Raw genomic sequence first — 22,106 nt, forward strand, 5'->3', positions numbered from 1 at the left:
ATTTATTTTAATTAGTTAGATACAGTTCCCATTTTTACTGTTTTATTCTAATTCAAAAAGTAATTAAATTTCAGTGATAATTATGTAATAGCCACGTTATTTTTGCAGATAGATTACGATTGAATCCTTTTTAGAGTAAGGTTAGAAAAACCAGTGACATAAACATTTGGGTAAAGGGCTGATTTAAATTTACAGGAATCTCAAAAGGCATGTTTTCCCCTCACCTTTGGATCTTAAGCAAGCAAGTAAGTTACCCATCCTTTTTCCATATGTATAACCACCAAATTGCAAAGTCTGTGATTATTAATAAATCAAAGGAAAGGAAGTTTGACACTTCCTATTCTTCACATATGAATGTTTTACTGAGAGCTATTCACAAGACAGATTGCATTACGGGCTTCGTCGCTGTTTTGCGTCACACGTAGCCTTTGACAGCACCTTGCTAGGGGGTGATTTTTTTCTTGTGATGACGTAACTCCGTGACTAGCTCTTGGTAAATTATTCCCAAAGTGACAAACTTATAGAACAATATTATAGACTTATGGCAAAAGTAGCTACTTATGCTACTTTTGCTTATGATATTATCATAAGTAACAATGTTCGTTATGTGGCGAAGAACTGACAAAGCAATTGACTATTGAATTTACGATTATATTTGGCAAAAATTTCGCCAGCAAAGAGTGAATGAAGGGGCGGGTTTCCAATTACGCAATCACTCTTAAGACTCATTAACTGAAATCGTTCAGTGTCATACGTATTTTTTATGAGAGAAGTAACCATCTATGAAAACAAAATGAAAATAACTTGCTGGTTAAATCTATGAATATGTATGACCAGGAATTCATACATCGAACTTGGAATGGTTATCTCGCCCGATTTCCGTCTCTATCTAGGGGACCGTTTTTTTTTTCATCATTTTGACGTCAGAGCATACGTGTTTTCTCATACGATTTTCAATGGTATTAAATCCTAGTTTCAGATAATTTCATCCCCCAGTGTCGAAAAAGGGTTCAAACATCTTTTTGCTTTTCCCTTCGCTATCGCTCTATTGATAGCGACGGTCACCTCGTCATTCGGACTTCGCGGTTCTCAAGGGCATTGTAACTGCTGCCAATTTGACAGCGCTATAACAATGCCGGACTTAATCTTTCCACATGGAGAGGTCGGGAGAGCGAGCTGAATGGTGGGGTTTCAAACCATAAATTTCGAAATGGCCGGGGAGTCGAACAACAAAAAACTACAGTTGTAAAAACGGGAGGTTGCGCGGGGTAAAATCTCCTAAAGAGGGGAGACGCGTGCGAGGGGGCGATTTTTTTTTCTCATATACGTCACTGAAAACGGTCCCCGAGATCTTACCATAGGGAATACGGCCGGATAACCATTCCAAGTTCGAGGTATGAATTCCTGGTATGACCCGTATCCATCCTCATAGGTTTAATGTTTACATTTAAGCACTGAAACAATAAACAGGTTCAAAATTTTTAATATGAACTTTATTATCTGTAATTAATTTAAATGTTTTCGATTGTTAAACAAGCAAGGGGAGTAAAAAAAAAGCCCCTTTGAGTAGAGGTGAAAACTATTTCATAAGCTGTTCGTAGCTACACTATTACCAACCAGTTCGGTTTCACCAAAAGGGGCAGCTCGAAATTCGCAATTCGCACTGCGAATTTCGCAGTAAAAGTAGTATTAACTTAACGCAGGGACTCTCCGGCACGGTTAATTATAGGTTTATTAGTTTATATCAAGTTGTTTTAAAAAACGTTTATAGGTTTTGTTTTTATGAGTTACTGCATTATATTTAATTCATATTATGAATAAACACTAGATTATGACTCTATGAGAGTAAAATGTGTCGCTCTCTGGTGTTCACCTTGGTAATCCATTAAATACATGTACTTTTTACATTTTAATATAATCTGGGATTTTGTTGATGGAATCATGTGAAACTACGGTGGGAGGACTTCTTACGATAAGTGGGCGGTTTCTTTTCAGTTAAGTTAATACACTTTTCATTTGCACACAACCAAGTTTTACGTCTTTGCCAAAGGCCTGATCTTTGGTGCATTGTAGAACTAAATCTTCAAAATAGGTAATTATTAAATTCATCAAATTTACCCATAAAAGTAGAACATTTTGGGTAAGTATTTTACTTTAACGTTGTGGCTAAAGTAAATTATAATTATTGAAACTGCATTAAAAATACCAGCAAGGGCCACTGTATGTAGCTGGTACTGCATCAGGGGATTTGCATCATTTCTATGCATGTGCACAAGATTCAGATAAAAATTGGTAATAATACGCTGAAATTCAAATATTGTTTTAAAAAAATTCTCGACTGCATAGGCAATGCTTAAGTAGGTTTATTTACTCAAAGAGAAGGTATTTGTGAAGCCAGTGAAGACCTTTGTACAAGCATCATTACAAAATTTAAACTTTTATTTTGAAAACAGAAATAATTAACAAAATGTAAATGAATTAGTGGTGGTAAAGCATCTGAAATCATAATATTAGAAACCGTTTAACAGACAAAAATTTTCTACACTCAAACACTCGTTATTTTCTCGGTTCATTGATTATTGTGGACCTACCAATTACGTTCAAATTTAGATAGTGGCGTAGACAAAGGGAGGGTTTCTGTGTCCAAAACCCTCCCCCTTAGGTATAACTTTGGCTGTTCCAAAATTTCACCTCCTTCTCAACAAAATGTAAATGAATTAGTTGTGGTAAAGCATCTGAAATCATAATATAGGAAACCGTTTAACAGACAAAAATTTTCTACACTCAAACACTCGTTATTTTCTCGGTTCATTGATTATTGTGGACCTACCAATTACGTTCAAATTTGTGCCATGATTTTATTTCTGGTGGAGTTTTGCATCCTGCCATCTTGAAACTGTAAAGAAATGATAGTTTTTGAACCCCCGCCCCTTGATCCATTTGTAGAGTATTGAAAAACCCTACACCATGCTAACTACGCCCTTGTATAAAAACATACTTTTTGATTAGGGGCTACAGCTTATATATTGATTTGCCCCATCCCCATATCTCAAGCACTTATTGTTATCACATGCAAACTGGAACAAGAAGAGTGAATTGAAATCTTCCTCAACATAGTGATGGAAGCTGCTGCATCCTTAGCACAAGCCGGAGCAGTTTTTCCCGATACAGATATTGTACCAGATAGTGGCGTAGACAAAGGGAGGGTTTCTGTGTCCAAAACCCTCCCCCTTAGGTATAACTTTGGCTGTTCCAAAATTTCACCTCCTTCTCAACCCCTCTCGGGTATTTTACATAGTTTGAGCCCCTCCCTGATAATAAGTGAACTACCTCAGGAATTTAATGGTGTCATTCTCAATGTGTACCAATGGAAGGAAGCAGATTTTACATCAGCTAAAGTAAAAAATGCAATCATTACTGAAGCGTACCGCTTCAGACTAAATGATAATGGAATTGAATCAGTCAGAAATAATGGCCACATATGGAGCATCAAAAACACATTTCCAGCCCCAAAAAGAGGCGAGAACCTACTATAACTGAGGAATAACTAGGCATATCACAAAAGAATGCAGGAAACCTAGGAAATTCAATCAAAAGAGAAATACTCGTTTTGTTGTAGCGACGGTCTCAAGCATCGACGAATATACAACACAGACAAATGAATAGATTTGGGACTCTGGAGCAGGAGCACATCTTGGCAATGACAAGAGATGGTTTAAGCATTTCAAACCTATCACACCATTATAGAGATGCATTCGTATTATGAGACTTTCACTTTAACGGGAATTGTAGAAGCGGCTATCAAACATCCAGTAAATTGGCAATCATGCATCTTAGTATTAAAAAATGTAGGTTATGCCGCTCATTAGTGGTTTCCAACGTGATAAAGCAGGACATATTTTCAGGGGTGGAAATAAGAAGCTTACCGTATTCAATGATAGAGGCGAAATGTTTAAGTTATTCCAAGTAATTCATGTATTATCAGGAGACATGACTAGGAGTTCACAGCCGGGCGCTTTTCCCAACGTGCGCTGTCAACGAAAGACGGGTCTTTCCCTTCTCTAACTTTTACCCCCCAAACCTTGGTATCTCCAGTCTCGGAGACGGACCCGAGAGGAAATATTTTAGTGACGCTCTCTAGCGAGGATTGTGGGAACTAGCGCTGAAGAAAAAACCAGTTCTGACTGGGTTGTAGAGCCGCCTCAGTGTGAGCCCGCGAGAAGGTTTTTTTTCTCCCAGAGGGCGCAATGTTGATAGTATAGTATCTCACGGGACGGCTGAGAAAAAAAGAGAACACCAGAGAGAAAATTCGAGGGGTGGGTAGAAAGCGGGAATTATTGGGAAAAACGGGATTTGTGTTCACGACGCCGGGGCCCATTCACCGCGGCAACCACTGTCAACTCCTAGTCATGTCTCCTGGTATTATATAGGATGAATTGAGAACTTTACCCATACCAAAAAATAAGTTGGCTTTTAGTTTGTATTTAGTTGGTATACACATTTTAGTTGGTATTAAGTTGGTTTTAAGTTGTCAGCATTTTTCAATAAACTAGTTAAAGGGGTACATAGTAAGAATGAATGTGAAATGGGTGAAAAAGTAATTTGTCTAAAGACCGCCCTTACCAAAAAATAAGTTGGATTTTAGTTGGTATACACATTTTAGTTGACGTTAAGTTGGTTTTTTAGTAGGCCCAAGTGGTCAGAATATTTCAATAAACTTTAAAGGGGTAATAAGTTGTTATTAAGTTGATGGGAAAATACTTTTTCTTTAAGTTGGTAATTAGTTGGTTTTTAGTGGTCAGAAAATTACATATTATTTGTAAGTTGGTTTTAAGTAGTTTTTAAGCTGGTATTTGTTCCAAATACCAACTTAAAATATTTCCTAGACCACTTATTTTTTGGTAAGGGCGATAATGGTATGGAGTATTATAGTAACAAAACGTAAGCGTTTCTGAAGTCAATGGGCATGGAACACCACAGTCAATCAATGTTTACACCCCACAGTACAGCGTCTTGAGAAACGGGGCAACTGGGATCAATCCGCTAGGGAGCAACAGGCTCAATGGAAAACTTGAATCTGTCTCTGAGTTGCTCCTTTTTTCCCACTGGAAAACGCTATAAGTGAACAGAGTGGTTTATTTTATGGGTTCCTCGATCTCTTTTATATTTAGATTAATCTAATTGAAGTATGGGACCCCTTACCAAAAAATAAGTGGTCTAAGAACTATTTAAGTTGGTTTTAAGTTTGTATTTGAGACAAATACCAACTAAATACCATCTAAAAACCTACTTAACACCAACTAAAAACTTACTTAAAATGTTACTCAATAAAGACCACTTATAGCCAACTAAATCCTTACTTAAAATGTTACTTAATAAAGACCACTTAAAGCCAACTTAAAACTTACTTAAAAAATTATATGTAATTTTTATCAACCATAGGCAACAAAGAATGACACTACTAAAAGTATTAAAAGTAGATTAAGGGAGTGATCAATTATAGTCTGAGAGCCTGTGTCTCATTTCATATCTCATAATGAATGTATGAAACGAATTCCCAAAAAAAATCATTCCTTAAACGTCACTTAAAATACTAGACAACTTGTGGATGACAACAATCTAACATATTTTCTTATGCTGTCCCTTACCAAAAAATAAGTTGGTTTTTAGTTGGTATTTAGTTGGTATTCACATTTAGGTTGATATTAAGTTTGTTTTAAGTGGTCAGCATATTTCAGTAAACTAGTTAAGTTGGTTTTAAGTTGGTGGGAAAATGCCTTTTTCTTTAAGTTGGTTTTTAGTGGTCAGAAAATGACATATTATTTGTAAGTTGGTTTTAAGTTGGTTTTAAGTTGGTATTTGTCTCAAATACCAACTTAAAGTATTTCCTAGACCACTTATTTTTTGGTAAGGGATAAGTTCAGCCATCCGCCATAAGGAATGAACTGTCACTGGCATAAATATAAATGAGGTCCATTGTTCTCTTTTTGCATCAGAGTTAAATTTTTCTAGCTACTTTATTGATGGAACCCATCTCGAGCTACAATTTCTTTAAAAACGAATGTCAAGCAGTAGAGGTTCCTTACCAAAAAATAAGTTGGCTAAAAACCACTTACGACAACTTGTATTTCAACTTGGTTTTCAGTTTGTATGCCTACTTAAAAATAACTTAAATCCTCTTTATTAATCAACTTATTTCCAACTAAACCAGAATCAACATTTACATTTAACTACTTAAAAGCAACTTAAATCCTACTAGGGAAACATCTAAAAACCAACTTAAAAATATTGTAATTTCCTGACTACTAAAAACCAACTAATTATAAACTTAGCAAAAGCAGTATTTTGCTACCAACTGAATAACAACTTATTACCCCTTTAATAGTAACTTGAAATATGCTGACAACTTGAGCCTACTTAATACCAACTCAATAGCAACTAATAATGTGTATACAAACTAAATACAAACTGAAATCCAACTTATTTTTGGTAAGGGTTTACTGAGAATAAAAATGCTGTACATAGAATTTGTAACCATAGTTTCGTCAAACCAGCAAATTTATCCTAGATTCAATGTAAATTTATTGGTTATTGCTGAGAGTTATTTATCTTGTCTGAGGTGTACCATATAATGCATCATTTTTATTGCTTTTTTATGTTTAGGTCTTATGATTGATTAATTTAAACTTTAAAAACGTGATGGATGAAGATGAACATTTACCGCACGAAGACAGGAGCCACATAAAATCTAATGTTGGAAGTAGCAGTAAAAAGGATTTGGGAATTGACTTAAAATCTATCAAGAGCAAACTACCCAATTTGAAATTAAAGAAAGGTGTGTTGTTAGATTTAATATGTTGGATAAAGATCAGTTCATTTCAAGAAAGTGGATGTCATAGATTTGTGTTTTCTTTGATAAAACATATTTCGTGAAAACTATTCGCCTCAGTTTTTAGAAATTGGTAATGGCATTTCCACTTATGTGGTTAGGAAACTTTCTTATTGAAAACTATTGGCTGCACTCTGGTTGTTCAGTGTATCACAAAGTATAGTCCACATTAACTAGTATTTTTCTAAGGCTTATTAAGCCTTAGAAAAATACTAGTTAATGTGGACTATATATAGCTAGTTCATTTTTCTATGCTTTTAGTGTAATTATATTCAAGGCTTCACTTTTATTTCGGTGTAATATCTGTTTGAAATGTCGTTTGTAACTAAAATTGGTAATAGATTAAAGATAACTATTTTATTTATCTTAATAGCCAAGATTTATAGTTTAAATAGGTTTAAAGTTTTGAAAGTCACCATTTTGTGTATATTGTTGATATTACCACTTTTTCAAGTAGGGTGAGCGAGAGCCCAAAAAAATTAAGTGAAAAAGATTTTACCAAAATATATATGTAAACATCTATATTTTTATTGTTCAATTTTGTAGATAAAACTTTGAATCAATCAAGATTCACTGGAGATGGTGTTATTTTCAAGGCTAAATTAATAGGGGTCGAAGAAATAGACTCAGCCAGGGGAGATAAATTATGCCAGGAAACACTTCAAAGATTAAAGGTAAACTGAGGTGTATATAAAGAACTTATTTAGGATTACTGATAACTTCGAATCAATTTCATTTATATATAGTAAGTAATAGAAAAGCGTAGTTTATATTTGAATGGTAGCATTTGTTGACCATTTAAATAGTTAAATTCAGCTTTAAGTTGTATAAAAAAAAACCCTAAGTAGACTTTAGGGGTCCCAATTAAGTTGGGTTCGAATTACTTAAACTCAATCCGAAATGAAAGCAAGATTTTGACGACGCTGTATCAGTTTACATTAAATGAAAGCAAGCTTTTGACGACGCTGTATCAGTTTACACTAAATGAAAGCAAGCTTTTGACGACGCTGTATCAGTTTACACTGAACTTGACCTGAAATGAAAGCAAGCTTTTGGCTGGACGCTGTATCGGGTTAAACTGGACCACTGGACCCAATCTAAAATGGAAGCATTTAGATTGACACTGTATCAGGTTAAACCAGGCCTGACTGAAAATTAAAGCAATGATTTGGCTTGACGCTGTATTGGTTTAAATCCGACCGGACTTGTCAGCATCAGGTTACTGACACCACGGCAAGCTTACCTTAATGATCAATGAAAAATAAACTAGTGAAATATATGAACACAACAGCCACGCCTTATAAATAACTAATGAATATTGGTAAAAAATGGATTAAAAACAAGTTATTTTATTTCAGTTATTAAATGAAATTAGAAATGACAAAACATTTTGTACTTCCACTGTGACCACCAAATCTTAACAGCTCTATACAAATTAAATTAAGAGCCAAAGGGAAAGAAGTTTTTTTTATGATACTAGAAACGTTTTCAGTAGGGGGGGGGGGGGATTTATGGGCCTGGAACCCTTACCAAAAAATAAGTTGGATTTCAGTTTGTATTTAGTTTGTATACACATTATTAGTTGATATTGAGTTGGTATTAAGTAGGCTCAAGTTGTCAGCATATTTCAAGTTACTATTAAAGGGGTAATAAGTTGTTATTCAGTTGGTAGGAAAATACTGCTTTTGCTAAGTTTATAATTAGTTGGTTTTTAGTAGTCAGGAAATAACATAATATTTTTAAGTTGGTTTTTGTTTCCCTAGTAGGATTTAAGTTGCTTTTAAGTAGTTAAATGTAAATGTTGATTCTGGTTTAGTTGGAAATAAGTTCTTTAATAAAGAGGATTTAAGTTATTTTTAAGTAGGCATTTGTACCAAATACAAACTGAAAACCAAGTTGATATACAAGTTGTCCTAAGTGGTTTTCAGCCAACTTATTTTTTGGTAAGGGAAGGTTGTATCAAATATATTTAGTAATCCTAGATGCATTATAATTGCCTCAATTTTTAATTTACTGATTGCACTGATAATAATTTTTTTTTTTACTTTTTCTGAAGCAAGTGGTAAAAACATCTGGAACACATAAACAAAGAATTAATCTCTCTGTATCGTTAAGTGGTGTCAAGTTACTGGAGGAAAAGACTGGTGTAGGTATATTTATATTTATATCTGTGTATGTAGTACGTGTAGTTTAAAATCACTAGTTTTGTATGAGTGCAAAACTATATATGTCTACTTAACTTGTTGCTAGTTACAATTAGTGATCGTACGGGGACTCCGACCCCGACCTGGTAAGTCGGGGATCCCCAGGTTTTCAACCCCGACCAGATTTTTTTGGGTCGGGTTTTTGTTTAAAGTCGGGTTTTCCAAATAAATTGAATAAACGCCTGAGTGAGCGCTTAGCTACAGCCTACGACCAAAACTGAGAAGAACGGCCCTTACCAAAAAATAAGTTGGTTTTTAGTTTTTATTTAGTTGGTATTCACATTTAAGTTGATATTAAGTTGGTTTTAAGTGGTCAGCATATTTCAGTAAACTAGTTAAATTGGTAATAAGTTGGTGGGAAAATGCCTTTTTCTTTAAGTTGGTATTTAGTTGGTTTTTAGTGGTCAGAAAATTACATATTATTTTTTAAGTTGGTTTTAAGTGGTCTTTATTAAGTAACATTTTAAGTAAGTTTTTAGTTAGTTTTAAGTTGGTGTTAAGTTGTTTTTAAGTAGGTTTTTAGTTAATATTTGGTTGGTATTTGTCTCAAATACAAACTTAAAACCAACTTAAATAGTTCTTAGACCACTTATTTTTTGGTAAGGGGGGGGCAAGCCAGCAGCCTATTCTCTCGTTAGAAGGTACAAAGGTCGCGTCACATTCGCCAGGCTCGCCTCTCGTTCACCCTGGTTTTTACTCCGTTTTTGGTTTTAGCATAAGTCTATAATATTGTTCCATAATTTGTCTTGACTTTGGGGAATATTTTACAGAGAGCTAGTAACGCAGTGACGTTATCTTAAGAAGCAAATATTCCCCTAGCAAGGCGCTGTCAAAGGATACGTGTGACGCGGGAGCAAGCGGACGTAAAACGGTGACGAAGCCTGTAATGCAGTCTGTCTTGCGAATAGCTCTCAGTGAAAATTTTGCATGTAGAAGAATAGAATAGGAAGTGTCACACTTATGGAACAATATTATACACTGATGTGTTGAGTTTGCAAGATCTCTCCCCACTGGCTTAAGGGGTTTTTCCCCGAGATCTTCGGTTTCCCCTTCCATAAAAACTTGGTGAGGTTAACTATAATAGTGAGTGTAGGGAGCTGTTGGCTCGCGGGGCTTGCCACCACCCTCCTACGCATTGTAACCCGGCCACCTGAATTAAAGGCTTTAAAAGTCGCTCGATGACTTAGGCCTAGGGTGGTGCCTTGGGTATTAGCCTAGCTGATTATTATGTTATTACTTTTACTTTTAAATAGTCGGCCGTTGAAGCGACTACTCTCGTCACTTTTATAATTAAAAAACGCTTAATAATAAAAATTCGAAAAATCCTTGATCCGACGCGACACGACCGGGTTTTTCGGGATTTTATCCCCTTACCAAAAATTAAGTGGTCTAGGAACTTGGTTTTAAGTTTGTATTTGGGACAAATACCAACTAGATACTAACTAAAACCATACATAAAAACAACTTACTACCAACTAAAACCATACTGCCAACTTAATATCCACTTATTACCCCTTTAACTAGTTTATTGAAAAATACTGACTACTTAAGACCAACTTAATACCAACTAAAATGTGTATACCAACTAAATACAAACTAAAAGCCAACTTATTTTTTGGTAAGGGTTTCTCCCCAACCCCGACTCAAATGTCACCGCGTATGATCACTAGTGACAATGTTATAGGGCCCTTTATTTTAATAAGTGTTAGATGATATCATAATTTAATAATGATAACAATTTTTAATGTGGCTAGAAGCAATACTAATACCAATTTTCACTGATGCCAATCTCTTACCAGTTGGTGCCAATCACTAATTTTTAATGATCACTTTGCTGAACTATGTAATAAAATGCCTAATGTGTCTCCTAATTAAACAAATTGTTTTTTGTCCTTTGCCTTTTTTACCTTTTGTGTTTTTTAGTTTCCCACCTTTTCCTTAAATACAACTGTATTTAGTGAATTTTCTATATGGTTCTAGGTTCTTTTATATCACCATCCTGTGCATCAAATATCTTTCATATCACAAGACATCTCTGATGATCGAGCATTTGGATATATTTGTAGTCCGGCTTCCGCTGTTTTCCATTTTGTTGCTATTAAAACTGAAAAAGCAGTAAGTCAAACTTTTCTCAATTAGTTTAAGAATGTATTTCTACTTCGGGAGAATGACTATGTTGAGATGAGCCGTGGCCATCATGGTAAAATTTTTGCACGGGCATAATTGGTTGCAAAGAAAACTGGAATGCACTTCAATCGCGTTGAAGACATCAGGGAACCAATATTAAGCGTATAAAGTGTTACTATTCAAATATATTTTTCAGTATTCACTACATTACAAAATGGTCTGGGTTATTAAAAATTTTATATACATGATTTTTAAATTTAAATACAATCATTTACTAGTTACCCGATTAATGAGATACTGGGCTAATTTAGTTTACTCTAGGTTGAAGGAGCTTACTTTTCGAGTATGAGGGGGATTGGGAGTAAAGGTTAATATGGTCGCAACATTGTCCTGGTTTACTGTTACTTTGTAATTCCACAAAATTGATTTGAGCCACAACTATTTTATAAGTAATGTATGAGTTCTACCTCTTTTTGAAACGTAAAGAGCAAAGCTTCGTTATAATTATCAATCCACTTGAAATTTTTATAATTAGTTTTTGTTTGAAAGTTGGCTCCAAATCATGATATTTACCACAATTTCAGAGCTCTCCGAGTTAAATTGGCCGTTTTATGCTTTATTGAAATTTACCCACCACCCCCAACTCCATGCACCAACAAATTAACCTTTTTGACCATAACTATTAAAAAAATTGTTCGATTCAAATAAAAATTGGTCATTTAGTCAGAAAAAGTCTAGAATCGTGTGTCAAAATATTTTAGAACCAAGTTCGTTAGATATCTTAAGATTTGTGGGGCAACTTGATCACCAAAAATCGGAAATGACGTCACCTTCAATTTTTATAATTTCTTTTACAGGATTGTTCCTTTTACCTATAACTTGTATTTAAAATATCTACAATGAGAAACCGTTTAATTGTAATGACTATATTTTAATTTTTGTTTTGAGAAATTACAATTCTGAAAAAAGACATTTTTAGTTATATAGGTATGTGCATATTTGCCTTTCTACGGCTTGTATCATGATAATAGAGCTTTTGCAGCTCGTAAAGATTCTTCTTTGAACTTGTATTGCTTGCTGCTTTTTGGTATTGAACATTCCATTTGACAGAATTCTGCATTCCGGGATCCAACAAAATTAGCTTCCCTTAGGCCAGGTGTATGAGTTTGAAAATCCGTGAGGATATAAACCTTCAATGAGAGCTTCGTCTTGGTCTTCCCCCCGCTCATGTTCGACTCCGAAGTATACCTTTGCTCCGTAAATACATGCCACGCATTTTCCCGGTTTGAGACAATTTAGTAGAGAAGTTTAGTTGAGAATCTTTGAACCAACATGTGGTGTAAAATAGTCTTTGTCTCCCGAAAGTCTAGAAATCACCATGTGACTTCCCTTACCAAAAAATAAGTTGGCTAAAAACCACTTAGGACAACTTGTATATCAACTTGGTTTTCAGTTTGTATTTGGGACAAATGCCTACTTAAAAATAACTTAAATCCTCTTTATTAATCAACTTATTTCCAACTAAACCAGAATCAACATTTACATTTAACTACTTAAAAGCAACTTAAATCCTACTAGGGAAACAAAAACCAACTTAAAAATATTATGTTATTTCCTGACTACTAAAAACCAACTAATTATAAACTTAGCGAAAGCAGTATTTTCCTACCAACTGAATAACAACTTATTACCCCTTTAATAGTAACTTGAAATATGCTGAAAACTTGAGCCTACTTAATAACAACTCAATATCAACTAATAATGTGTATACAAACAAAATACAAACTGAAATCCAACTTATTTTTTGGTAAGGGTATTAAGTCTTTTGGAATAAATGAATGGTGACTTCTTGTACCTTGAACTGTTTTGGCACCCTTAAGTCTATCTTCGAGAATTTGAGCGTGAGCAAGTATCTTATTACTGCTGACGGAGTAAAATATAATTCCTTTAATGTTGTCAGTAGCTCACTTATAAAGATCCAATGGTGTCAAAATATGGTTTGAAAATGGGTTTTGGAGACTTTCTCTTGCAGCCAACCTTTTCACCTTCCCTCTGGCGCCATCACATGCACTCTTTCCATGGCTTGTACCAAAAAAGGTCCATTCTGCTTCAATTTCCAAAGTCATTTGCGTGATGGCATATAGTGACGATATTTTTGCAATTTTTATATTGCAACGCTGCCTCATCGGATAAATAATGAATTTTTCTTAACTTTGGAAGGTGTTCTTATAAAAATTTTATCATAATTTACTGAAAAAAATTTACAGTGACTACATCATGCTTTAAGACTTCGCTTATTATGACGATTGATAGTGTGTCTTCTTTAAAGTATATACCACAAACGGATGTATTGTGGCAAAATGAAGAAGAGCTACTGCTTCTTCCCCAATAACTAGCTTATTTTTCAACTCTTAAGTATCTTGCTTGATGTTATGTGATAAAATGGAGTGTAAGCATCTTCTCGGTTTTGTCAGCCAATTCACTTAAAAATCCATGGAATGTATTTTCAATAGTAACTAACCCTTACCAAAAAATAAGTGGTCTAAGAACTATTTAAGTTGGTTTTACGTTTGTATTTGAGACAAATACCAACTAAAAACCTACTTAAAAACAACTTAACAACAACTTAAAACTTACTTAAAATGTTACTCAATAAAGACCACTTATAGCCAACTAAATCCTTACTTAAAATGTTACTTAATAAAGACCACTTAAAGCCAACTTAAAACTTACTTAAAATGTTACTTAATAAAGACCACTTAAAGCCAACTTAAAAAATAATATGTAATTTTCTGACCACTAAAAACCAACTAAATACCAACTTAAAGAAAAAGGCATTTTCCGACCAACTTAAAACCATCTTATTACCAACTTAACTAGTTTACTGAAATATGCTGACCACTTAAAACCAACTTAATATCAACTTAAATGTGAATACCAACTAAAAACCAACTAAAAACCCACTTATTTTTTGGTAAGGGAATGTACTCTCTCGAATCAATTGAACAAACAAACTTTTCGATAATTTCGATGAACTCAGTTATTCCAAGAGCCGAAAGCATCTATTATTATTTTGGTGTATTGTGCAAACGCATACGGAGTGTGTACCTCTGATTGAAAGTGAAATCTTTTGCTAACCGTTCTTTATTGGCATTACATGCAAACCAAAAGGGTCGCAACAATTTTTTTGTAGCCACGAAAATTTTGTTAATAATAGATTGGTTCTAAAATATTTTGACACCAGATTCAGGTTTCTCAACCTTTTTCTGACTAAATGACCAATTTTTATTTGAACCGAACAATGTTCTTAATAGTTTTGGTCAAAAAGGCTAATTTTTTGGTGCATGAAGTTGGTGTGGTGGGTAAATTTCAATAAAGCATAAAATGACCAATTTAACTTGGAGAGCTCTGAAATTGATGCGACATATCATGATTTGGAGCTAACCTTCAAACAAAAACAAATTATAAAAATTGGTAAGGTGATGCCATCCACGTACGGTGATTTCACATGGATTGACCCCATTATGTTATATGGATTTTATATTAAAATTATTTAAAAAAAAAGTTTATAAAATTTTCTAAAAATATAGAACTTTAAATTAAATTTTCTCATATTAAATTTTTTCATGGCATCCCGTTACCAAAAAATAAGTTGTCTAGGAACTACTTAAACTTGGTTTTAAGTTTTTATTTGGGACGAATACAAACTAAATATTAACTAAAACCAAACTTAAAAAAAACAGGAAATTTTCTGACTACTAAAAACAATCTAATTACAAACTTAAAAAAGAGAAAGGATTTTCCTGCCAACTCAATAACAACTAGTTTATTGAAATATGCTGACAACTTGAGCCTACTTAAAACGAAGTTAACATCAACTAAAATGTGTATACAAACTAAAATCCAACATATTTTTTGGTAAGGGTCATGAAATATCAAGATCAGTATTTTTGGCTTAGAATTTGAAATTGAAAATAGATCTAGTTTGTGAAAGCTTTATGATAAGTGAGATGTTTCAATTTCAGCTATGAAGTGCATCGAATTACTGTTCATGCATTCATTGTTTACAATTATTTAACCTGCCAATTAATATAAATTCAAAATGTGAGGAATTTTTTTAAATTATAATTCCTTTGTGATTCAATAAAAAAAAGGCCAACCCTGTGCTAAAAATAATTAAACCCCTCTGTTTCCCCCCCAAATTTGTGCCATATAAACTGTATTAAATTTTCACCCCATTTTGGCACCTCTCTTATTTTTAGTAGAGTAATTATTAAAAAAAACTTCATTCATTTTCAGGCATCTTTCATTGTTCTAACACTGCGGGATCTTTTCCAAGTTGTTTTGGACATAAAAAAGAAACAAAAACTTAAAAATAAGCAGTCCAAGGAAACCGAAGTAATTTAATTTTTTAAATATTTTAATGATAAATTTATTGCTTATACTCGAAAGTATTAATTTGTCTCCGTGTAAAACATAACCCCTGCCCCAGGACCACATCCTACTTTACAAAAATTCCCCCAAATTGACCGAAAGCGTTAATGGAAAAATACTTGGTTTGAAAAAATTCTTCATTATTTCATTTATTCCCTAATTAATATAACAAAATCCCCCTTGTGAAAAAAAGAATAGAATAGGCAAAATTCCCTGTAGAATAGGCAGTCTCTTGTATACGAACTTTATACCAGGTCCTACAATCTCAACAAAATAAAACATTTAATTATAATAAATTGATTGGAGACTCACTGATTAAATTACTCTTTTTGGAAAACTATTCAGTGATTACATATGATTTGGACACCTGAGGACTTAAGTGACTATCAAATCAAATAGAAAATGAATATCAAACTTTAATCGCACTCCTTTTAAGATTTAAACCATTATGAATTCAGAATCCCAATGCGCTCTCCTTTACGAACGAATGCAACTTTATAATACAAAACCAAGGAATTAGTCTCTGGACAGTTGTATGATTTTTTGTATGGTTGTTAGTAATTTTAATTTAAATATGGACTCCTCTGTAAAAAAAGTTTCCTTTTAACTTAGTAGGAATATCCAATAAAAGCTCGTATATTAATATTATTATTATTATTATTATTATTATTATTATTATTATTATTATAATTGCAGCAAGAGGAGCCGGGTTCGATCCCAGCTTGTGGCACTGGGTGAAAACTCGGAACAACTCCTTCTGGTTTAAGGGGTTTTCCCCCGAGTTCTTCGGTTTCCGCTTCCATAAAAACTTGTGGAGGTTAACATTAATAGTTAGTGTAGGGAGCTGTTGGTTGCCACCACCCTTCTACCCATTGTAACCCGACCACCTGAATTAATGGCTTTAAATGTCGCTTGATGACTTAGGCCTAAGGTTTTGCCTTGGGTATTAGCCTAGCTGATTATTATTAAAAAAAAATTATCATATTTTTTTCCTAAAAAAAATTATTTATCTTTAATATACTTTTTTAAAATTAACTTTGTTAATCGTAAATTACTCTTAGATAAATGATTCATTTGAAGAGACAAGTTCTCAGAGGCAATCTACTTCAGTAAAAAATGTTGAAATTCAACTAGATACTAGCACTGATCAAGCTGAAGAAGCTATATACGCGGTAAGTTATTTTTTTTATTGTAATAATTGTCTGGTGTTCAAATTGGCCAGTTCGGGTTTTTTGAATGAGAAATAGAAAAATATACTCAGAAAGCCAGTAGCACTGCCAAAAAAAAACTGTATTTGAATTTTTTCCTTGTACCTTTTCCCCCATCTGCATTGCCAATATCAACAGTTTTCGCCCACTCGATCACCCTTCATTACATTCTTAAACTCAACCAGTCACGCCATTGTAATTTTCGACAAACCATGAATAACCATTAAACATTAATAGACAATTGCATAAATTGCAAGCAATACTTTGTAAAATTTATTTCTGGAAGCATTTGAGCGCCATCAAACTGTAGAAACCTTAAAAAATAGTCACATGGTTATAAAATTGTTTTAAAGTTTACCATTAAACAGCAACTTCCAGCTTGCCCCAGAAAACCAGTTTTTTTGTGACCCCCATGCCTTCCCCTGTTGTGAGTGAGGGATCCCTTTAAATAAATCTTTAAAAAATGCTTAAAAATTTTGTGATCACTGTTTTTTTTACTTATTACCAGTTGATCGTCTTAATTATTCCTAACTAGCAAAACCATATCCACCCTCATATCGACCTTTAGTTTATTCAGTAAAGTTTTAACTTGTTCCCACAACAGAATTTACCATATTGTCAATAGTTTCCGAACCCACTATCATTTTGCACTCATGTTCAGCACAAAAAGATTATTAGTCAGCTTTGTTTAAATTAAATCTAGACATTGACAACAGCAATTTTTGGTGGTTTGATCTTTAAAATTAACTTACAAATTTTAAAAACGCGCCAAATTCTTGAACCAAGCCTACGTTACACTAGTGAATATATTTAGCCAAGAAAAATTCAATAATTTTTTAGTTCATATACCATAATTTTAATTTTTACATCTGGTAATGCCGATGTCTGTTAACTATTGCCAAATGGGGTGAAGTGTAGTACAGCGGCCTCATCGAATTTGATATTAATTTTAGTTGCGCCTGATAGACCTTGTCCCGTAGATGTCGAGGGTATTTTTTATTTTGGCCGCAAATGATTATTTAATTGTTTAACTTAATTTTTTTAATTTTAAAAATTTCTCATTTTCATTGAATTTTATATTAATTTTGGTTGCGCCTGATAGACATTGTCACGTAGATGTCGAGGGTAATTTTTATTTTGGCCGCAAATGATTATTTAATTGTTTAACTTAATTTTTTTAATTTTAAAAATTTCACATTTTCATTGAATTTTATATTAATTTTGGTTGCGCCTGATAGACCTTGTCACGTAGATGCCGAGGGTAATTTTTATTTTGGCCGCAAATGATTATTTAATTGTTTAACTTAATTTTTTAATTTTAAAAATTTCTCATTTTCATTGAATTTTATATTAATTTTGGTTGCGCCTGATAGACCTTGTCACGTAGACGCCGAGAGTAATTTTTATTTTGGCCGCAAATGATTATTTAATTTTTTAATGTAATTTTAAATTTCTAATTTTTGGGCATTTGCACGTGTTTTGTTGTACTTATTTCCGTCGTGTGTTCGCCGGCAACACAGTTTCGGTGTCCTAATGAATTCCACGTGATATTCCCTTTTTGTATAAAATCAATTACAGTTTTTGTTCATTTTCTCGGTGTTTTCTATTATTGGGCCACTTTGTTTCTGGTTGAGATTAAGGCTTGGTACTGTCCTCTAGGTCGCGTTATAGATGGCCCATCGCTTTTTTTTAGTATGGGGTTGGGGAGGCGCTGCGCGCCCCCAGCGCTTGAGCGAAGCGAGTGCGCGGCGCCGTCAGGCGCCAATACGGGGAGTTTAGTAACGTCTTTTACGTGTTTTGGAAGTAATTATCTTCGTCGGGTTGTCGCCTACACCACGGCTTGTTACTGTTTGTTTAGGTTTCCACTCTACTAACTTTTTAACATTAAGTTAATTAATTTAATTATCATTTTCGACCCAAAAACAAAAGTTTCGTAATCAACGCGTCAAGTGCTACATTCTCCGCCACCCAAAAATACAAAAACACGGTAATTTCCTACAATTAGTACATTTTTAACATTAAGTTAATTAATTTAATTATCATTTGCGGCCCAAAAAATTGTTTCGTAATCTACGCGTCACGCGTCAAGTGCTACATTCTCCGCCACCCAAAAATACAAAACCACGGTAATTCCCTAAAATTAGTACATTTTTAACATTAAGTTAATTAATTTAATTATCATTTGCGGCCCAAAAAAAATTAGTTTCGTAATCTACGCGTCAAGTGCTACATTCTCCGCCACCCACAAATACAAAAACACGGTAATTCCCTAAAATTAGTACATTTTTAACATTAAGTTAATTAATTTAATTATCATTTGCGGCCCCAAAAAAAATTAGTTTCGTAATCTACGCGTCAAGTGCTACATTCTCCACCAAAAAAAAACACGAAATTACATGAGGCCGCTGTAGTGCAATTTTGCCGAAAAATGCTTATTACTTTTGTGTTTAGTACTTTGGTCAATTGAGCATTCCGAATGAATGAGAGTTGTATTGGTTTTCTATATCTTTTTAGGAGGTAGGGCTAAATCCTTTACAAAATGCTCAAGTACCAGCAACTCAAGGTACAGCAGTCAGTGAAGATGTGTTAAAAACTGCAAATGATCTTTTATGCGGAGACCTTTTAGACTTAAATTTTGATGAAATACAGCCAATAAAATCTGAGGTGAGTGATATTTACACATTTTTTTATTAATCCAATAATATCTTCAGATACGAAGTGGAGGATACATACCAAATTTCTATTTTCCAGGCTATTTTCTTGGATAACCCTGTGTTATTTCAGCCACTACCCTTAGCTACAAATTCTGTTTCGGAAGAAATTACCAAATTGGAAGACTCTAAACCTGAAGAAATTCACTCTACAAAAACTGAATTTGACAAATATGCAGTTTTTGAAGAAATTGATAATGTACCCAGCATTTTTGAACAGCCCGTAACAGATCAAATTTTCACCACAACCATTAAACAAAGCACTTCCCCACCATCATCACCTTTCAGCGTTACGTTTGTAGATAGCATTGTTTCGAATGGTAAGCAAATTTCAAACAGCTCCGACATGGTGGATTGGAATTCCAGTTCCATATTTCCACCTTCATCGGGTCTGACTATGTTCGCTGACTTGGACCCACTCACCAAAGATCACCCTTACGTTGAAAAACAAGAATTTTTCAATGAAATTAAAAGTCCGCCAAAGCGGAACTTAAACAGTCTAAAGGCAACTAACACTTCATTCGACTACAGTCTTAATATCCAAGGTTCTCCGCCTACCAAAGGCGTGAGTATATTTTCGAACTTGTCGAGTACTGTATCACCTCCTAATTACCCACCACCAGTTTGTGCAAACCCATTTGTGAATGATTCGGTCTGTTCGTCTCCACCACGTGTTCCGCCAAGAGTGCCATTTGATGTTTTTAATTGTGAAACTGTACCAAGTAAAAGCAACCCTTTCAATACCAGCGTTATAGATAACGAATTACCACCTCCCAACACACCTCCGCCGGTTTTACCGCCATTCGAAATGGACAACGTGTTTGCTTCTCCTAAACCTGTCAAAAATCAAGTTCTTCCAAAAAGCAAACTATCTAGTTCAAACCAAGAAAATGACGTATTTCATAATTCAACATCGACAAGTACTAGTTCTCCCATAGCTGTATCGACCATTCGGAAATCTCATCTTATTAATTCATTTACTAGTAGTACTAGTAGCGCTGAAACATCAGGTTATTCATCATCATGGTCTTTTTCTTCCAAATTTAATACCGAATCTAAAAATGAATCTCTAAAGTATTATTCCAACGAAGAAATATCGGAAAACCAGCCTGTACCACCGCCAAAAAATGTCAACCCTGGTCCGAGAGCTGATTGGAACACATTCGAGACCGATGACCCGATACAAGTTACATTTCCTGAGAAGGATGATAAGAAGAACTTGGAAAACGAGCATATGGAATCTTCCCCTACAAATTTACATGTTGAAAATCAGACAACACCATTTAAGTCTCAAACATTTGCCACTAGCGCAGGTGATGTACCAGTTGACGAACTTTCTAGCCCCGAAGAACGAAATATTTTTAAAAGAAAACAAGACCCATTTGCAGATGATTTCTTCCTTTCTCTAGCTAAATAAGAATTCACTTTTATAAAAAATAAGCCCAAGATATACTTCACATTAGATCTGTTAAATTAATTGGAAATCCGGTTTCAAGAATCTCATTTTCAGCGTGGTATGTTAGTTTTTGGTTTCTTAGCATGAGCATGAATATTAATTTTCTTGTTTTCAACCCCCGAGAGCTATGGAAAAAACACTTCTAAAATTATCTTTTTTGATATTGTCACTTTATTCAAGTTGAATTTGTAATTTTAATTTTTATGTTTTACTTTTTGAGAGGTGTGGAATGTGCAGATGTTTATCTTCCTAAAAAACTTTTGGTTTGTTAAACATTAATCTGGAATATATGTAGCTTTGGTATTGTTTTCCTATTTTTTTCCTAAACCTTGAATCTCAATTGTGGTTCCTTTTTTTTTTGTTTAGTTCTATTTTTATTAAGTTTTTACTTATTTGAATTTTATAATACTTTTCTTCAATCTTCAGAATGCAGAACCAATATACGGAAAAATTCGTAAACCGAAGATGCAGATGTGAGCAAAATCATGTGAATTTTAAATTTATACACGAAATATCAAGTAATAGAAAATTATTTTGTTTAAAAATTATTGTTTTTTATTTTACAATTTAAATTTGAAGAATAAAATATACTGGTATTTTTATCGGTATAAAAATTAGTAATTGTACCATAGTACCTTTTAGTCACAATTTAAATAGCACTACTTTTCCTTTGAAAGTATTCCTCCACAGTAGCTTCTCATATATGGTAAAGTGGTACTGAAAGGTACTTTAGGCCTAGAAAAACTACGTACATAATTAAAACTTGCAACATCCTGGGTACTGTTACTACTGTAGGAAATCTTGAATATTTTATGGTAAAATATATAAATTAGGATTAATATATTTGTTATAATTTCACAGTATTGACTTTAGTGAAGAAATGTTTTATACATTTTTCCTGTAAATCAACAGGTTGTTTTGTTAAATATTCATTGAAAAAGCTTTTTGATATTCTCCACTAAATTAAATCTGTAAGATAAACTTTAGTTACGATAATTACCTTTACCCACTTGAAATATTATGAATAAATAATAAACTGTTATTTTCAAGCTTTATTAAAAAAATTGCGTACTTTAT

General features: G+C 33.6%; 1 protein-coding gene across 6 annotated transcripts; it reads left to right on the plus strand.

Moving 5' to 3' along the window:
* The first annotated feature begins 229 nt into the window (after window positions 1-229).
* LOC149926048 (uncharacterized) lies at window positions 230-21,646 on the plus strand. 6 transcript variants are annotated; one of them, XM_090160928.1, is made up of 10 exons: window positions 230-245; window positions 6,664-6,835; window positions 7,436-7,563; window positions 8,946-9,035; window positions 11,074-11,208; window positions 15,520-15,618; window positions 16,716-16,826; window positions 19,377-19,526; window positions 19,614-21,087; window positions 21,456-21,646. In XM_090160928.1, the coding sequence occupies exons 2-9, from the start codon at window positions 6,700-6,702 to the stop codon at window positions 20,988-20,990; spliced, it is 2,226 nt and encodes a 741-aa protein (XP_090017054.1). In that variant the 5' UTR covers window positions 230-245; window positions 6,664-6,699; the 3' UTR covers window positions 20,991-21,087; window positions 21,456-21,646. The 6 variants fall into 6 exon arrangements, with proteins under 6 accessions (XP_090017054.1, XP_090017053.1, XP_090017050.1 ...); XM_090160927.1 differs by lacking the exon at window positions 230-245 and adding an exon at window positions 1,709-1,729; XM_090160924.1 differs by lacking the exon at window positions 230-245 and adding an exon at window positions 1,844-2,092.
* The last annotated feature ends 460 nt before the right edge of the window (window positions 21,647-22,106 follow it).

Source organism: Leiobunum rupestre, chromosome 10 (genome assembly GCF_980474605.1).
Source record: "Leiobunum rupestre chromosome 10, qqLeiRupe1.1.hap1, whole genome shotgun sequence".
Lineage (NCBI taxonomy): Eukaryota > Metazoa > Arthropoda > Arachnida > Opiliones > Sclerosomatidae > Leiobunum > Leiobunum rupestre.